The sequence below is a fragment of the Grampus griseus genome (assembly GCF_964374135.1).
Source record: "Grampus griseus genome assembly, chromosome: 16".
NCBI lineage: Eukaryota > Metazoa > Chordata > Mammalia > Artiodactyla > Delphinidae > Grampus > Grampus griseus.
The window spans coordinates 70,729,965-70,753,889 of NC_139010.1; the positions used below are offsets into that span (position 1 = coordinate 70,729,965).

The following is a 23,925-nucleotide window of genomic DNA, read 5'->3' on the forward strand; positions in this document are numbered from 1 at the left end:
CGGTGCCCCTCCCTGCTCCTCCCTGAAATTTAAGGCCCACGGAGAGACGGGACGTGAAAATACAATACGCTGGGCTCATCTGGTTTTGCACCAGTGCAGCACGACGTCCAGGGTAACGCAGGCTCCGACATTTTCTACACGTTCTCCCTACTCCCTCTCAATGGAGTTTTTCGTTAGTTTGTTTTAAGACCAACTAGGGAGAAGGTGAGAGCCAAGTGACAGAAAATTAGTAAAGAGCTTGAAGTTCTAGTTAGAATTTAAGGGTCTCTCCTATATAAACTTACTGAGACAGCAAAGAAGTTCCTTGCCCAGCTCCTTTCCAGCTGACCTCAAGGGGATTACGTAGATGCTCTGAGAAGCTAGGCTGCCTGGGAACAGGCTGAACATCCCCAGCTCAGAGCTCCCAACAGCTTCGCAAAGCATGTGATGGGCACAGCTGGTGCCCAAATTAACGGTGAGGAACCACCCAACCCCCAAGAAGGCAGGAACTGGTGGGGCCAGGACGACATCACCGAGGTTTCAGGGTATTTGCTCCCTGAATTAATACAACATTGCCCCTTACAAGTACAGCACAGAAGCTCTTAACAATTATTCCATCAAGCAGCAGTTAGTAATCATTATCCTCACTCGTACAGGTGAGGAGACAAGGCCCAGAGAGATTAATTGACTTGCCCAAGGTCGCACAGCGAGTTAGTGGCAAAGGTCAGATTAGAACCCTGAGCCCCGGAGTGCCCAGGCTGGCGCCCAGCTCCACGAGATCCCTCAGCCATCGGTCCAGAGCATGGGCAGAGCCAAGTCTGTGCCCTCGGGAGCCCTGGAGGCCAGGTGAGCTTCTGCGGAGGGCACAGGCAGGCTCATACTCACAAGCAGAAACCTGCAGCATCCTTCTCTGTACCACCAGACAGCAACACCCCTGTGCTGGAACAGACAGAAACAAGGCTCAAGTCGGGAAAGCCAAGGGTGGCCACTGCTGGCTTGCATCTCCACTTCCGGAATCTGGCTTTGAGATCATGCCTCATTTCCCTTTGTGACCCAGGGCTGCCCCTGAGGGCCGGAACCTGAGAGAGGAGGCACTCCTGTTGCCTGCAATTCCTTCCTTCCTTCATTCCCCCATCTTGTCTCAGGCACTTACTATGTGCCTGGCAGTGCACTAGGGGCTGAGGGGGAGGGATCCTTGGGGGAGAGAGATACCCCTGTCTTGAAGGGGCTTCAGGGGAGACAGACACAGAGGCATATAATGATAAGACAATGTGACTTTAATTCAACAGTTTTTGAGCACTTAACGATGTGCTACACCTAAAATAGTGAGGGAACACAGAGCAACTCAGGGGAGGCTTCATGGAAGAGGAGGCATGTGGGCCAGGTCCTGAAGACGGAGGAGAGTTTCACTGAGTGGCTAATCCCTTCCTGGCTAAAAGGACACTGATAAGGAATGAGCCTGAAAATTGCTCCTAGAACTTCTTTCTAAATAAGCCCTTGTTGTTATTAGAACAGGAATCTACCCTTTAGAAACTCACTTCTCAGGGATCTCTTATCTAGGTTGTGACTTGCTGAGTTGTTGCTTAATCTCTTTCGGCCTCAGTGGATCCGTCTCTCAAATGGAAGCGAATAATCCTGCATTTCAGAGAGTGGCTCCAGGCTTTGGAGACACGTTCACACAAAGGTCCTTGAGAAACAAATTCCTCACATGTCCGATGGCATTCTCTTTCCCACCAAAGCTGCCTTTCTCCACTCTCAACAGGAAATTGGTTTTATTTATAAGAATCACAATCCTAAACTGGAGTTTGTTGGGCTGCCCACATTCCCTCCCTCATTTTCCTCCCCTCCTCAAGACATATCCTCCCTCCAGAGATTCCTCAGTAACCACAGAGCAAGTAGCATTGAAGAGTGCTCGGAAAACGTGATGGCTAAACACCAGGGGGTGGTTTCTAGAAGGGGAAACTGAGGCCTGGACAGCTCAGCATCTCGCCTGACCAAGCAGATCCCTCGGGACTCCCAGTTCCCAAGCTGCTGCCTCTTCCTCGCACCCTGACTCTTCTCCCTTCCATTTCAGCCTGGGCTCTGGGCAGACGTGCCATCCTCCCTTGGCCTGGGGAAAGTCTCCCTTCTCTGGATGACAGAAGTCTTTAGAGAAACACTTCCCATCATTAAAGGGATTTGGAAGAAAACTGGCACAGCTTCCTCAGCTTTGAAGCTCCTGGGCCCCTCCCGGCCCTTTAATGGTCCTTGGAACCAGCCCAGTTCCCAGAGCTCCCGCCCCTTCAGAAGAGGGGAAGGGCCGGGAGCAGAATTCCCCCACCCCTCCCGGCCTCTCAGCACCAAAGGTGACCTCTCAGTATTTGTTTCAGACCATTTCATTGCCAAGGCATCAAGGGCTCCCACACAAAGAGCTTCAAAGTCAGGAGGGCTTGGGGTCAAGTACAACCATGAGCAAACGCTGAGCTTAGGGTTCTGAAGCATCACTTTGGAGACTGTTTTTCAGTAGCTTCCCCACAGCCTTTCAAAGTCCATAACAGCTTCAGGTGAATTACATTAGATTTCTGTAGGTATCACAAGATTCGGTTAAACCACATCACATGCGTATGGAGGGGGGTATCCGTCTCCACACTCGCTCTTAGTTTTCCAGGTGAGGAAAGTGTTATATAATTATCTTTTTTCAATGGTTCTCATTGTTGGCTACACACTAGAATCACCTAAAAAACACGCTTAAGCCGAACCCTTAGACCAATTAAATCAGAATGTCTTGGGTGGGGTCTATGCATCCATATTTTTTAAAGCTCCCTGGATGTTTCCCACATGTGTCTAAAGTTAAGACACTCTGCTTTAAGTAGAACTTCAACTGGGAAAACCTGAGCTCCTAGACATGGAAAAACAACATATTCAGATGATTCTTCTGAAGGTGAAATGAATATTATCAATCTGTTTATCTCTTTTAATTAGTTTTCCTTTTTTGGACCTTCCCTGACCACAGATCTCATGATTCCCACATAAGCTTTCAAGTATTTTTACTGGCTTGACTCTTCACAGCTCATCTCTACCTTCCAGTACCCTAGAACCAAGTGCCCTCTCCCGAAAATCAGGTGATATGATTCAGAAACCAAAGAATACAGGAAAAGAATGATACACTTTCAACCAATTACTGTGATCCAAATTAAAGTGACTATCTCAACCTTGCATGTTTGTATCCAAGTGTGACACAATTTCAGGAAGCTTTGGCATGGACTTCCAAGTGCAATACCACAGACAGTAGGTCAGTCACATTTGGCCCTGGACACACTCACCAGCTGGAAGAGCAGTAGGAACCAGAATCCTTGACTCCATGGTGTGAATTCAGCCAGTGGGCTTATGCACAGTGATACAAGGATGCCCTTACGGGATTCATAAATATGTAAACACCCAAGGATGGGAACGGTCTCAACGCAGCCCGCAGGGCTTAGCACAGCTAAGACAACACCGAAGAGATTCACGCACAAGACACAGCAATTCTACCATCACTTTCTAGGACAACTCTTATAAAAGCTCCACCTCTCTGGGGAAGACACCCTCACCTACTGCCTCCACCACCACCTTGTTTTTGCTTAAGAGAATCATGGTTGTCTCCAGAATGGCTTAGAAGGGATGAGGAGAAAGCCTGGAAATGTTTCTGCATTACACACAGGGTGATATTCCAGTCTTTACCTCCAGACGTCTCTTTACCTCTTACAGAACAATGGAAAGTCAGCCCAGAGCCTAAAAATGATAGGCTGGTTTTGGAGATGCACAATATGTGACATGTAGGCTGGGGAACGTGGAAAACAGTTTCTCCTAACGTGGACTGATTTGTGTGATTTACAAATGAGAGAAAACATTTTGAGAATCTGGAGATGGTGATGAGGCATTCAACCTATTTGTGAGGAGAGAGAGCTCAAAACTGGGAACTTAGAAACATAGAAGGAGACATTTAAATAACAAATTTTAAAAGCATCACAAACAATTCTTTACAATTTTTACCTATGTTCTGAGAGCCCAAGTATACCTTGCTCTTCCATTTAATTTTGTTGTTAAAACCACCATACCTAGTCATTCCATAATTATTCAATCTTACCAAAAAAAAAAAAACAACCCTCACTCTCTGACAAGCGAGAGACTACAGATACTAGTTAGAGTTGCACTGGTTAATGGAAGACTGGGTCCAACATGCTTAGTTTTGCACAGATCAACTTTTCAAGTCAATGACTGTTCAAAGCGCAACTCAGCTTCTCCAGTGAATGGGGAATTCTAGATCCCTGGTGAAGTGGGGGATCCCCAAATTCCTTGGCTTAAAGGTCCAGTAAACATATTAGTAGCTTCGCCAGTGAAACCTGGAGATTTTTCTCCATAGTCAAAACACTAAAAGATGGGCTGGGTTAGCCCCTGCAATCCAGCTAATTCTCAGATGTATTCGCTTATCACTCGCTGTGTTTGATTTACTGCAAAATGAGGAGGCAGATACATGTGTTACCAGAAACATAAACACTCTGAACGGGAAACTAAATTTCCTTCAGTTGGCGAAAACCTCTTAGAGATCTTGGAGGGTGGGAGGATGTTAAACCCCCAAGAGGAAAAGATAAGTAAGAAGACTTTCTCAGGTTAAGGGCCAAGTCAAAAGCTATTAATACAAAAACCTTCTGATGATAACTGGGCATTTGGAAAGACGACACAAAATGTTATCATTTGCCCTAACTCAGAAGGATTAATATACTGATTTGATCAAGTAGCTTACAACCAGGACCTTCAACCAGCAGCTAACACAATTCAGGAAGGGCAGACTCTGAGCTGGAAGTGGCCCTCAGGGAGGCGACTCAAGTCTCGAATTCCCTGGGAGGGTCCCTCCCAAAGGGCGGAGGGGCCCCAGCCGGGTGGGGAGCAGCAAATTGCAATTTTAGAAGGAGAGGGCCTGTGGCTTCCTCAAGTGTTCTGAGACTACCGAAGCACGCATTCAGGCACAAAACTGATGTGATCTCAGCAGAATCTGAGACAAAAAACCACCCGCTTAGAAATGTGAGAGAGGCTCCAGGGAGGGTTCACAGAAAACGAAAAAGGAAGGTTGTCAACTAATTTAACTCGGTCTCCCCAGCTGGCTTCTGTGCTCCTGGCAAAGACCCTTCCTTTACATGTGAAGCCCTGCCCAAGATTTAGTTCTTTCACCCTCACCTGTAACCAGGTGATCCAAATAAGGAAAGAGAAAAATCAAAAGATACAACTGGTTTAGGGGACCAAAGCTGAGCCCTAAAAGTTTGTCAGTTCAGAAATGAGAAACCACTGGAGTGAGATTCCTTGGGAATCTGAGCGGCCTCCTTTATTACTCTCTCCCAGGGGGAAATAAATATAGAAACAGTATTTCCTTTTGCAGGTTTGGCAGAGACGAGTCCAGGACGAGAAAGTGCAAGAAGCTTTCCCAAAGGAAAGGAGTTGGCGGAGGGGTCCAGGGGGGTCCCCGCAGCGTCATGCTTAAGGGGCAGCTCTTTAACCTCCTTTTCCAAATGATGTGCAATCCGAGGCTTCTAGACTCCAGCCCCGGCGCTCTAAGCACGGGAGCGAGTCGGGCACAGCCAGCACACCAGGGTTTGGCCGAGATCCCCGGCCCAGGCCAACCCCAAAACTTGCCCAGCTGATTACGAGCTAAGCCCTTGGGCTGAGACGCGCTCCACCTGCCGGGCACCCCGCTCTGCCCCCAATCCCTGCACCTCGCTCTTGCTTGGGGGTAAAGCAGCGGAGAAGGGCTCGGAGAGAGACAGTTTACCGGGGCAGCTTAACGATTGGGATGGCCCGACCAAGCCCGGAAGAAAGCTGCGCGCCCACCCCCAACTTACGCCCAAGCGCATCCCCTCGCAGGCTTTCTCCGGGTTTGCAAGAAGCCCTCCACTCCGGCTGGCGCCCGCTCGAGAAACCCCAACTACCTGCCCCTTTGCCACCCAAGCAGCCCCGCACTGTTCCGACCTCACTCGGGAACTCCTCGGCCTCGCTCCATCTTTCCGGGGCGACCGGGGCTTAGAGGGTGGGTCTCCAAGCGCACCCCGGGTCCTCCAACAGGTGAGAAGCCTCGCCACGCCGACCCCGGCCCTCCGCGCCTGGGAGGATCAAAGCTCCCGGGCCGCAGCCGCCACCTAGGAGTCCGCTCTACCAGCCCGCGGCGCCGCCGTGGCCCGGGTCTTCGGCCCAGATCCGGGCTGGGCGGGGGCAGCCGGCCTGGCTCACCTGAGCCCCGGCGGGACGCGAGGCGCACCTGGTGACGCCTCTCGCTATGCCCGGCCTTGCTTTCCGGCGTGGCGCGGGGCGAGTAGGTGTTGGGGGCGCGCCGGCCCGGGACCCGCGTCCTCACCTTTGAACCGCTCCATCTGGGCCGCGGCGTGCGCTCCTCGCGGCTCGGCTCCGGCGCTGCGCTCTCTGCGCTCGGCTCCGCGCCCAGGGCTGCCGCGCTGGCCCCTCCCCGTGAGGTCACGCTCTCGGCGGGACCTCCTAGCGCGCCTGGCGCGCCCGGGGCCCTCGGACCCGGTCCCCTCCCGGCGCGCCGGCCCCGCAGAGGAACTCCGCGGCCGGCCTGGGCGGACTTTCAGCGCTCAAGTCCGTGCGCGCCCCGGGCCCCACTCCCGCGGCTGCGTGGCAGCTGCTTCACGTCCCGGCCCCGGGATGGCGGGAGGGAGACCGAGACGTGCCCAAACCCTGGGGGAGGCCCCGGGGAGGGGCGGGCCTACGAGAGCCGTTCTTCCAGCCGCCGGGCTGCGAACCCACTGCCGAGAGCGGGAGACTGAGGGCTCAGTAGGAAGACAGATAGGTGCCTAGAGCGCCCCCCGCTCGATCCCCGGGCCCGCGCCCTTTCGCCTTTGGCGTTTCTCGAGGGGAGACGTGGGGAGAGCGCTGGGGTCAACCGAGCCCGCCCCCAGTTCTTCGGGAATCGCTCCCACTCTCTCGCAGTCTCTCTGGGCAGCCGAAGGCACACACATCTACTTGCTGTCTTTTACCCCAGCCCAGGTTCCCTGGGCGCCTTGTGCCAGGCTCTTCTGAGAAAGACTAGGATTTCTAGAGCCGCCTAGATGAATCGGGGGGCGCCGGGTTTCTGGGCTGGCGCAGCGCCAACCGCCCTGGAGGGGTACCATCTCTTCCATAGGGAGCTCAATCATGGCTCTAACTGCACCCTGCACCACCGCTGCCACCAAGGTCCACACTAATGTCCTTTACATTTTTTTGTTGTTTTGGGGTTTTTTTTTTTGCCATCGATCCCTCCACTCTCTCACGCCCTCTCAACATGCCCATGTCCTCCCCACCTGCCCCCAAAGAAGATCCATGTTTTCCTTTAAACTTCCATTTTCACTTTAAAATCTCAATCACAGTTTTTTGCTGAACGCCTGGTTTTTCAACATGTCTCCCCCAACTTCCTTGAAGGAACACTTAAGGATGATTTGTTGTTGCTGTTTTCTAAAAGACATCCTAATTCTTCCTCGGAACAGCAGTTAGCTCTGATGTTTGGAAACCTTCTGTCCCAGCGGTCTTAGAAATGTCTTTCTCAGCTCTGTTAGCAGCTAACATCCACGGAGCCATCCTCTCAAACCAGGCATGAGGCTGAGGGCTGTACGTGCGCAGCCTTTAATTTTCCCAATGACCCTGTGAATTATTTGTCATGTAGTTGAAGAAACTGAGGCTTACAGAGGTTAAACAACTTGCCCAAAGTCACACAGCTAAAAGAGAACACAGCAGGCATTAAGCGCACGTGGTCTGCTTCCAGATGTTTATTCACAAAACTTTCCTGGAGCTCATAGGAAGTACCAGGCTGTCTGTCACTGTCTTGGGGAGCACGCAGACAAGTGAACAATGATGGCCCAGCCAGGTAGGGGCTCTGATTAGACCCAAGCACAAGGGATTCTGGAAGCCCAGTGGAGGGCCCTGATCCGGCCTGGAAAAGCCTCCTAAGCCTTCTAGAAGAGGGGATGGCTGAGCTGAGTCTTAAAAGATGAGTTAGAGCTAGGGTGATGACAGGAGAGGCAAAGTGACTGCAGCCTTCCAGGCAGAAAGGACAGTGGGGACAATGGCAAAGAGGCCACACCAAGGCTCTGTGCCTGAGCACAGGGCGTGAGGGAGATGGAAGGGCCAAGGCGGACGCTGCGGTTTCCAGCAACTTCGATGACCAGGTGGTGAGTGTCCCCAGTCAGTCAGTCCTCAGATATTTATTACCTGAGCCCCTGTCAGGTGCCAGGCGCTACCAGGCACTCCAGAGCGTGTGAGTCAGGTGGCCGAGGGACTGCTGGTAGGAGTGTGGGGTGGGACGACAAGCAGGAAAGGAGCTGAGCATCCCTGAGTCAGACGCAGAGACGCGTTAGCAGGTTGGGGTGTTGCGGGCAGAATGTGAAGGGCCCCCAGCATCTCCAGGGGGCTTAGAGTCCTGGATCTGAGCCTTCAAACTCACCCCCATACATTATTTCAATTCTCGCAGCCACTCTTCCAGGTGGGCCCGGCTCACGGGGGTTCAAAAAATAGGAAAAGTGAAGGTTGCAGCAAGAATGCAAGCATCTCAGGGGACCAGGGGACAGGAAATAGTGTTCAGGGGGCCTTGGGAAGCTGGGACAGGGAACCGGGTCGGGACGGAGGGTGCTCTTGCTTTTTTGTGTTCTCCCTCGTCCTTCCCTTTCCCCATCTTGCAAATGGCCAGGCCTGGTGCCCACCCTCCCATGTACAATGTCCATCGCTGGGTCCCGGGTTTCCTTTCAAGTTCTCAAGAAGAATCTGATCGTGCAGCTCGTTGTTTTGAAACCAGCCTCAAGTCTGGTGGCTGGTCACTCTTGGGCAGATTTCAGCTCCAGCTGTCAGCTGGGGCCAGCGGGGAGAGGTTACATGGTCCAGCCCCACTCAGCAGGGCCTTTGTTCCAGCTGGCCCTCCCAGAGGAATAAGAGCAGGGTTGGCTCTCACTGAGGTCACTAAGTATAAAAGGTGGGTTAAACTACCTCCATCCTGTGAATGAGAGGAGTTAGGGCCTCACCAAAGTCACCAAGTTAGGTAATCTCTCTTTCAGAACTCAAAACTCAGGTTTCCTGATTCCAAACCCTGTGCTGTGTCACACCCCTGAGTTCCGGCTTTCCTGGGGCTCTAACTGGACAGGGCTTTACCCCAGCCAGTCCTCTGGTAGCTGTCTCTGTAAGCACTTCCTGTAACGGCAACCCCTCTCTGCAGGCTGGGGAGGGGGAGGCTCGATATCCCTATCATGCCTACTCCCTCCCCCCCCACCCCCCCACCCCACCCCTACCCACCCCCTGGCTCCAGCCCGTTAATTACCTCTTCCTAAATCCTCTCTAGTTTATCAGGGAAACTTGGCAAATCCCAGAGCCTCTAGACAAACAGAAATCAATCGGAAATGTATGCAGAGTGAATTTAAAATGGGACTTCACTGCCCTTTGCAAGAATGAAACCGAAACACTACTTCAAACCATCAGTAGGAATCAGGCCTCTGGAAAGCTCAGTACTGTGTCCCCCTCTCTCCAAGTCCTGGGTGTGGTTTAACCCTGTGTCTTCAGTCACTTTGCAACTTCCACAAAGGAGCCACTCACATTCAAATTATAATTCATTGAGTTTCTGGCCTCCGGGATCAGACAAGCTGGTTTCCTTCTCAGCCTTCTGAGGGCTATGACCGACCCCACCCCATACCATAGGATCCCAAATGGGCTGTTCTGTTGCAGGCAGTCCTAAAACCAAACTGAGTACCCCCAGCCTGGAGTGTAGGTGGTGGGTGGGTGTGGAGTGGAGGTGCACCGGGCCCTCTGGGTGTGCAGGTGGAAGTGTCGGCGACACAGATGACTGAAGGGCTGCTTCTCCCTTAATTCCTAAACCAATTCTCGGCACCAGACAGCTTTCTTCAACTGCAAAGGGGTTGAGGCTGTTGCCAGCTGGGGCAATGAAGAGGGGAGCCCAGTTTTACAAGATTTATCCTGTTTGATTCTCACAACCATCCAGGCAGCACATACTATTTCCCCTTATTTCACACATGGAGAACCTAAGTAACTTGCCCAAGGTCACCACTGGGCAGGACCCAAGCCAGTCCCATTTGAACAGCATCTCTGACCCAACTACCGAGGAGTAGAAATGCTGCATTGTACGGTACTTCTGTGTTTAACTTTTTGAGGAACCCCCAAAATATTTCCCCCAGTGGCTCCACCAGCGATGCACACGTGCTGCAATTTCTTCACCTCCTCACCAACACTTATTTTCCATTTTTTAAAATTACTCCCATCCTAGGGGGTTTCTTTATTATTTTAAGTCTCTGAAGTCAACATGGCATGAAGTTAACATTTCTTGAATCTGAGTCGTTGATACACGAGTGTATTTTATATTATACAGTGAGGACCACTGGCTGGAGTTCAACCCTCTCGGAGTTTTACATTTGAGGAAACCAAGGCCTGGAATCTTGACGCAGGAAGTGTTCATTCAATATTCAGGTGATCGAGCCTCTCAGCCAGCATGTTTGAAATACTCCAGAATTTAAAAACAAAAAAAAACCAATAAATATTTGGCCTAAAGAAAGCAAGCAAATCTAGGCTGAGAGCGAGTAGGTAGAGGCGAGGAGAGGGGGGCGGTCGGAGGAGGGGGATTCCTGGGTGCCCCTCTGGTTGGACTCTGTGCCAGAGCCCACAGTGCGTAGCTTGATAGGGAAAAGCAGGAAGTACCAGTGCCACTGCCTGGTCTCCTGGTGCCCTTACCTCCATAGCAGGGCTGGCACAGCAGAGGGATACAGGCCTACAGACTGGGGAGAATGTGAGCTTTTAGCTGCACCTCTAGGAAATCTTCAGCTTAGAAAAAACACTCCTAGTCTATTCTGGTCAATATTCCTATAATGATTTGATTTCTATAAAGGGGCTATTTATGTTTATAACTTTCCTTAAAATATTCCTATCAGGTAGAGTAGACGAAAGGTGACTCTCCGAAGATCTACGTAATTGAAGATCAAAGAATCCAAGAATGTCCCTTTGGAAGTAGTTGGACACGGGACCCCTTATTTCATACCAGAAAGGCCTGTGATTCCAGGAGCAGGTCTGCTTGTCCAGGTCATGCTGGGGGTCAAGGGCTCATGGCCCAGGGCCCAGGGCTCCTCTGGGCCTCCCTTCTGTGGTCTGAGCGTCCTGGGCCCTCCTTGGTCCCTAGGACCATGGATGGGCAGGGCTGCTGGGCTTCCTGACTCCGGGTACAAAGGTCACATTCTGTTCTCGCAGCTCTGCGGTGCCAGCTGGGCCGCACACTTCCTCTCAGCTCTGGAAAAGCACACTGGAGGTTTTCATAAACGACTCCCACACCATCCCCATTCTGATGTGCTGCCCCCCACTCTCCAGAGAGATCCAGGATTGATTGACTCTCCTTCATCACCTTTCTCCCTTTCCTCCTGAAGTCACACATCCACTCCTAGCTAACAGGTAAGATTCTCAAATGCTCAGCTGGGTCTTCTCTCCAGTAAATTGGGACTGTGGGAGTGAAAGGACACGTTCTCCGGTCATCTTCCCACCAAATCGGAGGCTCTGAAACTCGGTGGACACAGGCATCCTCGCTCTGTCTTTTCCTCTCTCCGTGTTGTCGCTCCTAACACTTGCCCCAGCCCATCTCTAGGCCCTTTGCCTCCCATTTCCTGCCTTGATTCCCAGTCCATCGATGCAGAACATTTCACAGCTGTCTGGAAACTTGGAATCAATAGCGAATCCAACCGTGTGACCTGACGCTCGGGATGCAGGAACCCAGAGAGGTGCCAGGACCAACCCAAGGGGGCCAGCAGCTGGCAGGTGGCACCAGAGCCCAGACATGGTATCCAGCAAGAGCTCTTCTTCCAGCTGCTTCTGCTCAGGGCTTGGCTGCCCTTTCTGCCTGGGTAGTCCTAATCCTGTGTCATCCTGGATCATACAGTAGCCCTGACACTTGCCTGAAGTCTGGTGCCTGGGCAGTTGTCAGGGTCTTGATCTTGGATTCACTTGCTTGATTGTTTTTGCTGACTCTTCCCGTGGTTGCTAAGATCATCCTTTCTCAGATGAGGCTCAGACAGAAATGCAGCTGGACCAGAACTGGCAGCCCCGCAGGTTCTTCAGAGTCCCCAGATAAGGCCACCTTGCAGAGGAATCATTCATTTGTGCCTGGAAGCAGAGTACTTCCTGCTTCCTTTCCTGAACTCCCTTCCCCTGCAGAGTCCCAGCTGTCCTTCCAGACCCAGCCCAGAGGCCTTTCTCCTTCATCCAGTCTTCCCAGAATGTTTCAAAAGGACTGAAGGATTAAAAAGATTCTTGAACTCCTGTAACACTTCCCCCCTCCCCCCCAGATCCATTTCTCATTTAATAACAGAAAAAAATGACTGTCTTTTTAGGTCTGGGTCTCTCCAAATAGCTTGTAGGATCCTGTGAGCAGGAACTCAGTATAGGCCCCTAGATAGCCCACCAGTCAGGACTGGCAAGTCTTGGGTGCCTGCGATTTAGAGATTGGTTGTGGGCCCACAGACCCGGCCACAAGCCCACAGCCGCTCACGCAGAGGCAACCACCTCTCTGCAGTCGGTGCTTCCCCAGCACTGCGCTGCCAACAGGCTTAGCTCCCCAAGGCCTCTTGGGGCTGCCTGGGCCCCATACCAGGCCAGAACAGCTCAGCCTGTTAATCCTTCTCCATCTAGCAAGGCTGAACTTCTTCAGACTCTCGTTGCTGGGTTTCAGAATCCACTCTCTCCCGGTTGACATGCCAGGTGACTCTTCTTCCCACTCCTTGGTGTACTCTTTGTGGATCCCTTTCCAATGGTTGGATGAATGGAGTGGAATTTTAAGCCTTTTCCCCCAAAGTCACCGATTGGGGTAAGGTATAGCCATGGGAAGTCATCACCTAGAGGTTGGCTCAATCTTGCGGAAACAAGATTCCATTAGTTTTTAAGGCAAAGTGGGCCCGCACTGATGCAGCTTCTGCCAAGTCCCAGGGCAGGCAGGAGTGGGGCGGAAGGCCGTCCGGAGGGCACGGGCGCATCTCTGTGACCCTGATCCAAGAGCCTTCCCCAGCAGGTCCTGTGTGCTGTTTCCAGCTCACCATTCTGCCTACCCTTAGACTTGGTTTTTCTTTAAAAGTACCAATTTCCTTAAAAGTACCCATTTTCAAGGTTGGTAATGGATGTGGTGAGAGAATAACTGACCCAGAGCCACAGAAGCAGGACTGGGGCTGGACTCTGTGTCTCCTGATTCGCAGGCAGGGCTCTTCCTGCTGCAGCCACTGTGCTGAGGGTGAAAGCAGGTCTGAACTGGTTCCTCCAGGATGGGAAATGTTGCCACATCGGCCAAGGCCCCTGGTCCTGTTCCGCTCAAAGATGGCCTTTCTAGAGCCCCATACACCAGGCTCCTCACTATGGGTACAGCCTAGCATGTAGAATTGTCCGCAAATCCTCCTGAAAGAGTGAAGTACTCTCCACGAGAGTGATTGTATCCCTGAGCGGACAAAAATCTGTTCTTGGGGTAGGGTGAAAAAAATCTTACAGTGTATAACTAAACACACACACACATAGTATATAAACAGATATACAGTCTATCTGTGGGATTAAAATTTCACGGGGGAGTAATATCTCAGCCGCCTATTACAATGTGTGTGTGGGTTTCCCCACACCCCCAAGCAATGCTCTGACATCAGCTGGGTATTCTACAATTCAACTCCATTCTGACACCATCTACCTGGAGATAGCATTAAATCCCACAGGTTAAGGGCTTGGTCCTACAAGACTGCGCGCCAAGCCCTCCCCTGGCCCCAATCCCCACAGCTTCAGATGCCAATCCCAAGTTCAGGTGATCACATGTACTTCTGATCAACTGCCTATGTATTGGTAGCTCCCACAACTTTCTCCTCAGGTTTGATTTATCTGCTAGAGTGGCTCACAGAACTCAGGAATACATTTTACTTACTAGATTACCAGTTTATAATAAAAGGATATAACTCAAGAACGGCCAGGTGGAAGAGATGCATAGGGCAAGGGATGGGGGAAGGGCACAGAACTTCTATGCCTCTCCCAGCTCACCACTATCTCCGCATCTCCAGGGATTCATGAAGTCAGAAGTGCTCTGAACCCTTTTCTTTTGGGTTTTTATGGAGTTTTCATTACATGGGTATCATTGATTAAATCATTGGCCACTGGTGAGTGATTCAACCTCAAGCCCTTCTCCCCTCCCCGGAAGTCAGGGGGTTGGGACTGAAAGTTCCAAACCTTCAGTCACATGGTTGGTTCCCCTGGCAACCAGCCCCCATCCTTAGGAACTTTCCAAAAGTCACCTCATTAACGGAAACTCAGGTGTGGTGAGAGGGGGTTGTTATGAGTATCGAGACACCTTTATCACTCTTATCACTTAGGAAATTCCAAGGGTTTTAGGAGCTCTGTGTCAGAGATATAAATTTCTTGTCATAAATCACAATATCACAAGGAGAAAATGTCTACAAATGTTCCGGGATGGAGGCGACAATGAAAGAAAGGTGAGAAACACCGGAATATAGGCTCTGGAGTCAAGATTAGAATCTCCCCTCTACCTCTTTCTAGCCGGTGACCTTGGGCAACTTATTCAACCTTTCGGTACCCCAGTTTATCCCTTAGTCAAATAGGAATAAAAATTATACTCATCTCATAGGTTGGCTGTGAGAACTACATGAGATAATACACATAAAGAACTTAGTTCCATGTCTGAGACATTAGGTCACAACAGGTGTTAGACGCATCTTTCAGATTAAGTGGCTGAACATGAGGGCGTCCTCTTCCACGTGATAAGAATCACTCAGGCCTCCTGTGGCAGAGAAAACAGCTATGGATTGTTTCAGCCATCACTCTACATGCAGAAGGGTCCTATTCGGTGCCAAGGATTAGAATTGGTGCTAGGATTTCAATCAACCACCCACCCACCCACTCAGGTCTCTGCCCTCCACCTCTCTGTATCTGACACTAAGCATGGCCACCTGGCGTTTTATTAGATGATAAATTGCCTGAAGTCCTCAAGGGATTCAGAGCCTAAAGGGGCGGCCAGAGACTCCATCAGCACTGGCAGAAAAGCCTTATCTACTAAGTCAGTGCTTCTTAGACATTAACAGGTATAGGAATCACCTGGGGACCTTAACACTCAGCTTCTGCTTTGGAAGGTCTGGAGTGGGACCGGAGAGTTTGCATTTCTGACAAGCTCCCAGGCGATGGCGATGCCGCTGGTCCAGGACTACAAATTGAGGGGCCAAGTATCCAAGAAGCTGCCCTTTCCCACAGTTAGCCAAACTGAGGAAATGAGGTTCCCCTTTCTCTGCTGATGGCTGCCTGTTAGTCTGACATCTCTTGGGGCCCACAATAAAGTGTCTAGAAAATTTCACATTGGTAAATTCTGGAACAAAATCTTCAAGGCGAGTTTATCCCGCACCTGGGGTCACGACCGGTCTCTGAGGATTTCGAACACTGAGTCACAATGAGCTCGCTTCAGTGCCCCTGCTGGATCACACAGTTGTACTTGATTTTCTTCCAGGATCAAAATACTTCAGGGGGAGGGAAAGGCAAAGACAGGAGAGGAGGAGAGAGGGGAGAGAGAGAGGAGGAAGCAGTAAAGCGGCTTCCCAACTTCCTTTTGGAAACAGCCTCAGGTAGCCACCATTTCTTCTGGCAGAAACAACTGAGAGAATGTAAATGGGAATCGTTTATAGAGGAGTCTCCACCAGGGCAGAGCATTTGAAACCAGGCCACTACAATTGGACAGTGTCTGGGGATCTCATTCTGTCACTCGATTAGAATTTTTAGTGTAATTCAAGTAATGTTTACGGAAGGCCCCCAAGCAGAAGGGCCTGGGGTGTGGGGTTTGGAGCCAAGAACAGGCAAACAGGCAGTTCCCAGATGGCAAGGAACAACAATCTTTTTTTTTTTTTTAATGCATTTGAGGAGCAGTTTCCTCAGCAAAGGAGTAAACTGTTAACACATAAAGATGAACTGACTTGGACGGTTCAGAGAATGAAGCTGCCAGTGGGTTTGACTTGCGGATTTGCTCTTAGATCTGCCCCATTGACCTGAGGGCTCTTGGTAGGATTCACATCCTACCTCACACAAATATTGTCACTTAATTCAGACAACACCTGGGAACATCGAAGTGGTGAGTGTCTTAGAATCTGTGGTCTGCCCAACAGATGGGCCACCTCCGGGGGGGTTGTAAAAGTGGAAAAGCTTGGGAGGCTGGGAGAAAGATTTTCCTGAGCTGGGTCACGTCTTGAGACTCAGTCCTTCAGACTGAAGGGCCGGCGTGTCCTAGTTATCCCACCTCCATCGTTTACGATCAGTGTGACACTGGGCACGGTTCTTTATCTGTAAAATGGGGATAATAATAATACCTACTTCATGAACATGTTGTAAGGATGCTACAGGATGAAGCACACAAAAAACTTAGCATAACGTCGGCTATTGAGTGAATCCTCAAAAATGGGTAGTGGGTACATTTAGCAAGTGCTCAGGTCTCGGGGGGTGGTGGAGGAGTAAGGCAAAGGAAAGAACTAAGAGCTTAGAACGTTGTTTTTCAACAAACGCTTTCCTTCGTGTGCATAGAACCAAATTTAATGCCCTCAATCTAAGCCATAAATGTACATCCCACCTGCTCAAGCTTCTTGCCCACTTCCCACTGGGTTAAAAGCCAACACAGCCACTTCTGAGCTTCTCATGACAGAGCTATGGAAGCACACTGGCCTCGCTCTTGATTTCCACCATCTCCAATCTCCCATCCTTCTGCATCTCCAGCTGACACTTGGCTGGTTCTCACTCTTCTCCAAAATCGACTGCATCTTTCTCCACTACATAGCTTTTGTTTTTTACAATAAAAATAAACCTCTGTTTACCTCTTTTCAAATTAATTGCCCTTCTTTGTCATTGCATGTATTTTTAATTGTGTTGAATTCCAACTTATTGATGTGTCATTATTTTTATAATCATTCTCCCATGGAGGTATCGGAGTGATTTCTAGATTTCAATATTCTAAATAGAACATCTAAAGACATCTTAATCCAGATTATCTTCTTCCTTTAAAAGAACATTTTTATTGAGATATAGTTGACATACCATGCAAATCACCCATTTAAAGTGTACAATTTAATGGTTTTTACTATGTTAACAGAGTCGTGCACCCATCACCACAATTAATTTTAGAACATCTTTATCACCCTAAGAGGAAACCTTACACCCATTAGTAGTCATCCCATTCTCCCCACTGCCCCAGCCTTAGGCAACCACTAATCTATCTTCTGACTCTACAGATTTGCCTACTCTGGAAATGGCATATAAATGGAATTATTTAATATTTCCAAAGACCATTCCGTTCCATAGTCTTTGGGGCCTGGCTTCTCTCACTTAGCATAATATTTTCAACTTTCATCCATGTTGTAGCAGGTATCAGTATTTATTCCTTTGTATTGCCAAAGAATATTCCATTGTATGGCTACATCACATTTTATTTATTCATTCATCAGTTGTTGGACATTGGTCTATTATGAATAATGCTGCTATAAATATTCATGTACAAGGTTTTGCATGCACGCACATTTTCATTTCTGTTGGGTGCACTGCATAGTTACGCCCCCAATCAGGTGTTGCTCTTGTGGTTCAACCCTTGTTCGTATGTTGAGCTCATGCTCTCCTCTCCGCCCCAAACCTGCTCCCCTTCCAAAGTACACGGAAGGTTCCACCACCTCTCCTGTTGCACAATACAGAAGCTTAGCAGTCATCCTGTATGCACCCTCAGCTCTTCCATCCTCCACCCCACTGCAGCCCACATCCAGTCCAGTTGCAATTCAAATACAAGCATTCCTCAGAGCATGCTTTGCAGATGTTCTAGAATCAATCAGGCCATTAACTCCTTTTTTTTTTTTGGCTGCGTCGGGTCTTAGCTGTGGCATGCAGGCTCTTTGCTGCGGCGCCCGGGCTTCTCTCTAGTTGCAGTGTGCAGGCTTCAGGGCGCGTGGGCTCTGTAGTGTGTGGCACACGGGCTCTAGTTGAGGCGGACGAGCTCAGTAGTTGTGGTTTGCGGGCTCAGTGGCCCCATGGCATGTGGGATCTTAGTTTTCCGACCAAGGATCGAACCCACAGCCCCTGCATTGGGAGTGGGATTCTTAACCACTGGACCACCAGGGAAGTCTCAGGCCATTAGTTTTTTACACACTCATACCCCTCTGTTTATACTTGTAGGGTTCCTTGATTAATGTCTGTTTGCTCCCTGTTTTATCTCAAGTGCTTAGCATAGTGCCTACTTTATAGCAAGACTGTAAGCTTCTCAAGATTGGATATATATCACATTTCTTTTATAACATCTCACAGATCCCAGTACACTAGTATTGGCAATAAAAATGTGTTGACTTGAACTGCTTTTATTATTATAATTTTTTACAAATTTTTAATTAAGGTATAATTTACTTACAGAAAATTCAGCCTTTTTGGTGTGCAGTTCCATGGGTTTTGATAAATGTATACAGTCACATGATCACCACAATTAAGACACAGAATATTTCATCACCTCCCAGAATTTCCATGTGTTCCTTTGTAGTCAACCCTCTGCCTCCCCTATTCCCATGAAACCTCTGATTTGTGGTTTTCTATCCCTATAGTTTTGCCTTTTCCGGAATCTCATGTAAATCTAATCATATATCTGTAGCTTTTTGATTCTGGCTTTTCTTCCACTTAGCTCATGCATTTGTGCTTCCCCTATGTCATCGTAAGAGCTTGTTCCTTTTTATTGCTCAGTACTATTCTGTTGTATGGAAGAACTACAGTTTGTTTATCCATTCCTCAGTTAAAGAACATTTGGGATGTTTCTAGCTTTAGGCAATGTGAACCATGGCAGTATAAACACGCATGTACAGGTTTTGTGTGAGCCAAGGTTTTGGTTTTACTTGGATAAAGACCTAGGAGCCGGACTGTGATATCATAAGATCAATGTATGTTTAACTTTTAAGAAACTGTCCAACTGTTTTCCAAAGCAGTTGTGTCATTCTGCATCCCCGCCAGTGGTGTCCATCATTCTGCATCCCCGCCAGTGGTGTCCATCATTCTGCATCCCCGCCAGTGGTGTCCATCATTCTGCATCCCCGCCAGTGGTGTCCATCATTCTGCATCCCCGCCAGTGGTGTCCATCATTCTGCATCCCTGCCAGTGGTGTCCATCATTCTGCATCCCCGCCAGTGGTGTCCAAGAGCCCAGTTGCCCTGCATCCTCACCAGCACTTGATAGTAAGAATTCTTCACATAGTCTAGATTCCAGTACTTTATGAGATATGTGATTTGCAAATATTTTTCCCATCTGAGGCTTGTTTTTTCATTCTCTTTATATCTTTCAAAGAGCAGAAGTTCTTAATTTTGATGAAGACCAATTTATCACTTTTTAAATTTTACGAATCATGCTTTTGGTATCATATATAAGAAGTCTTTGCCTAGCTCAAGGTCATGAAAATTTTCCCCTATGTTTTCTTCTAGAAAATTTGTAGGTTTAGGGTTTTTACATTTAGGCCCTTGGTCCATTTGATTTCTGTTTTATCTCATGAACTTTTTCATCTGCTTTAGGTTCCAAATCTAACCTACGATATGCTTGCCCACATTGCTCTCCAGCCTTTAAGCTCCTTGAGGGCAGGGATTGTGTTTTCTCAATGTCAATATTTGCATGACCCTGAGAATGAGCTCTCCTTAAATTGTGAGCCCTCGGCACCTCACCTGTCTCACCCTAGTCCCCACCCCTTATTTTATTCATGTTTTCCATAACACCAAGTATCATGTCTTTCACTTTAGGTACTGAATACATGTTACTGACATTTTAAACATGAGATATTCGAAGGGCTTTAGGCTGCCTATCCCACTGAGAATGAAGGAGAATTAGCACAACTAGGAAAAATCATTTCTAGTCATTTAATTAGCACTGACTGTACGCTGTGCACCTACTGTGCGCCAGATGCTGGAATGCCTCCTGGTGGCCCAGACCTCCAGAAGGGTACTTCATCCTATGTGGCCTTCTTATAGCAGTGCTTATGACATCACCCAGTAAGCAGGAATACAGAGTTGTACAACCAAGCAAAGTGCTCTGATGGGATGTTTTCAATATCTGAAACACATTCAGGTAGAAAGTATGATAGAGAAATAATGTGTCAGTCCCCCCACGTGGCAGACGTTCTACCTTGAGTTCAAGTGAGGCCAGATGTAAAAAGACAAGGGTCTTTTTACTTGCAGGGCTACTTGTCTCTCGTTTTCCCTCTATTTTTCCCTCTAGTTGCACTTTTCCCCCCAACAAGGAAGAGTTTTCAGGGAACACCCACTTTGTGGCTACCTGGACAGAGAGAAGGGAAGGGGACTTTCCCCATTCAAGGTTTGCAGACTCAAAGACTGAAGGAAAAACCCAGTGTGTCTGGAAGGTGACTTTCTGACTGTCTCAGGCTGTTATAACAAAAATATCATGAACCGGGTGGCTTACAATCAACAGAAATTTATTTCGGACAGTTCTGGAGGCTGGTGATCTGACTGAGGTGCCAGCACGGTGGGATGAGGGCCTCACCCAGGTTGCAGACTTCTCCTTCTAGCCTCACAAGGTGTAAGGGGCTGAGGGATCCTGCTGGGGCCGCTTTTATTGGGCTGGCCAAAAAGCTCGTTCGGGTTTTTCCATAAGATGTTACGGAAGATCCGAACGCACTTTCTCGCCAACCCAATATAAGGACACTAATCCCATGAGGGCTCTGCCCTCATCACCCACCAAAGGCCTCACCTTTTGTCAGGTGTGCTGGGGTGGCAGTTAGATTCCCCCTGTGCCTCTGCTCATGTGTTCCGGCAAAGGGGACACAGTAACTTAGGAAGGACAAATCCATTCTCATCTCTGGAAAGATCTTAAAGAAATTTGATGCTTTGACAGAATGTTTCGTCCCAGGCTAGAAAAAAAAAATCTATTTAAATACTGTGTTGTTGTTGTTGTTCTTTTTAAATTACGTAGGTTGAGAAATCGTGAGTTTAAAGCTTAGTGATTTGAACTTAAGCACGTTCTAGAGGCAGGAAAAGACTCATTAAAATAAATTTTATGACTTTGGCATTTTGTATTGTTTAAAAGTAACCAATTACAGAAAATGGAAATGAGATGTCAAGATTTCAATTTTAGTTTTAAAGCAAACCTAGTTCCCTCCTAGGGATTAATAATTAAAATAAACTTCATAGTTCTAGGGAACAACCTAATTTGGGCAATGTTTTTAAAAAATTATAATTTGTGAACCACCAGTCCTAGAATCACTTGACAGGTTTGTTAATAATCTCCCCTCCCTCCCTCCCTCCCTCCCTTCCTTCCTTCCTTCTCTCCCTCCTTCCTTTCTTCTCTCTCTCTCTTACACACACACACACAGAGAAGTTACTCGGTCCCCCATTAAATCTATCTGGTGGTGAGGCCTGGGAATTTGCATTCTTAATAAACTCCTGGGATATAGACATTTTCATTCAGGTTTTAAATCACTAATGTATGGGCTCTTTCCCTGTCATGGTAATAACACCTAGTACTAAATACTAATAATACTAACAATAATAATATTTTGCTAACCTTTATTGGGTGTTAGTATGGGCCTGTTCTGAGTGTAGCTCATGCATTAACTCATGTAATCCTCTCAGCAACTCCTGGAATAAGCAGCATCTTCCTCCTCATTATGGAGAGGCAGAAACTGAGGCAGGAGTACCTTGTCCAGGTCGTGCTGCTGGGTAGCGGCTCTGGACTAAAGGAGTTCATGAGGCACAGGGGGCCCCTGATGACCCCAGGGGAGAGGTGAACTCACAGGTCCCTTTGCCCCTGCACACTGGCAGATGGACATTTACATCAATGTGTGCTCTGCTTCTAGCCTAGCCCAGGGCTCGGCTCATCTTAAAGAGCAAAGTCCCCTGAGGGAGGAGGAGACATGCTGCCACCTGACTGGCCAGCCCAGTTCTGCCCAGAGGGGCTCCATCCCCAAGGTGGACTCTGCCTGCTTCGGGCTTGCCAGTTGAAAACATTCTAACTACGTTGGGCCATTGAGGCCTGCTAGGCGAGTCAACTGATAGCCAGGCAAACGTTGATCTTCTTTCTAGGAAGAGAAAAATCAGACCCTTATCTGCCTCGCTGGTGTTGGAGAAGTAGGCCTTGTCTCTCCATACCTGGTCAGTGGCATCAAAGTGCCCTGGGGCCCTAGGGCATCTGGCTTAGACCCCTGCCTGTTCCACCTTGCTGAGGAGTCACGAGACCTTTTTTCACTGATAAAAATGCAGTATTCATTTCTTAGGGCTGCCATAACAAATAACCAGAAACTGGATGGCTTAAGACAACAGAAATTCATTCTCTCATCGTTGTGGAGTCCAGAAGTCTAAAATCAAGGTGCAGGCAGGGCCATGCTCCTGCTGAAGGTGCTAGAAGAGGACCCTTCCTTGCCTCTTCCAGATCCCGGTGGCTCCGTGGCTTATGGTAACACAACTCTGATCTTTGCCTTTGCCTTCATATGGCCTTCATTTTTGTGTCTATCTCTGTGTCTCTCCTTTTGAGTATCATATAAGGACATGTGTGGTGAGATTTAGGGCCCACCTGAATCTAGGATGGTCTTATCTCCAGATCCTTACCTGAATTACATCTGCAAAGACCCTAATTCCAAATAAGGGCATATTCTGAGGTTCTGGGTGGACATATCTTTTGAGGGACATTATTTCAACTCACTGCAGATGCTTTCATATACAAGGGTTCAAAAATAAAAACAACCACGTTTATGTAAAAGAAGAGTTTGCAGACATAACTCCTGGCTTCCTCGGTCTTACTCTCTCCCCAGCCAGCCCTGAAGACAGTTCCCAAATTTCCCTGGAGTAACTGTCTCAACAGAAAACTTAGGACTAGAGTTCTTTATACCCACCCTTCCAGCAAACAACAGACTGAAAAAACAGTGAGCACACTGGGGGAAAAAAATAAGTTGTCTGGTAGAATAACAGGATTTCTAGGCCATGTTTTCAACCTTCAGACGTTTCTTAAGGTTGTGAGAGGAGAAAGGGAGGTGGAGATGCCAGTGGATTGTTTTTCCTTTAAGCAACTAGGCACCTGACCCGTCCTCTCTCATCTCATGCTTCTTTCTGTAAATGGAGACAATCTCCTTCATCTCCTTGAGAATGAGGTGACATCTGAGCAGATTCTGATTCAGAGAGCTAGACACCCTGTTGTGTGAAGGACGGTGCCAGTGATTTCTTAGGGAGGCCTCTGGAGGCTGCAGGCCTATTTGCAAGGGCAGACTTCCAAGGCCTTGGTCTGACTCCTGGTCGCATGTGTTAGGGTGATGCAGTCTCGCAAGGTCTGGCAGTAGATGCTGGGTGAGTCACAGACCAGCTCCACTCTTGACCTGAGGCCATGCAGCGTGGGCCAGGGGTTCCTAAACTTGGTTGATCATCAGAATTATCTGGAAGCTTTGACATTTTGTTTTAGGACACAGCTTCCTGGCTCCCTCCCCAGACCTACATAATCAGAATCTCCTTGTGGATGAAGCATAAGCTTTTCAGTTAGAGCTGGGGCCACATCCTGACGCTTCCCCATCTCCGCATGTGAGTTTGACAGGTCAGCCAAGCTCTGATCTGTGTACTGAGGGCAATGACACTTCCCCAGGTTGCCTGTGGTGGGGGGTAGGGGGAAGGTTCAGAGGCGATGCTTGTGAAAGTACCACATCCAGTGGAAGCCATCTGATTCAAATAACGATTAATAAATACCAGCAATTTACCCCGAGTTGTCTGAAATACCTTGTTTTTACGTGCAGGAGGAAGAATTTGTTCTATATATTTAAAAAAGGGGAAAGAAAGAAAGAGAGAGAGAGAGGGAGAAAGGAAGGAAGAAAGGAAGGAAGAAAAAGAAAGACAGGGTAATCCAGTTGACTCTTACTCCTATCTGATGGGAATGTAACTGCCCACAACATTTTCTAACTTTCCATTAAGA

General features: G+C 48.7%; 1 protein-coding gene across 2 annotated transcripts in view; it reads right to left on the reverse strand.

Annotated features, from left to right (window-relative positions):
* The window catches only part of AFAP1L2 (actin filament associated protein 1 like 2), a 98,654-nt gene extending 92,270 nt beyond the window's left edge, over positions 1-6,384 (reverse strand). For both annotated transcript variants that reach the window (XM_082674113.1, XM_082674112.1), the window contains exons 1-2: positions 6,341-6,384; positions 865-918 (exon numbers count right to left, since the gene is read on the reverse strand). In XM_082674113.1, coding sequence (XP_082530239.1) covers positions 865-918; positions 6,341-6,356 — 70 coding nt within the window. In that variant the 5' untranslated portion in view covers positions 6,357-6,384. The remainder of the gene's footprint in view (positions 1-864; positions 919-6,340) is intronic.
* Positions 6,385-23,925: the final 17,541 nt, after the last annotated feature.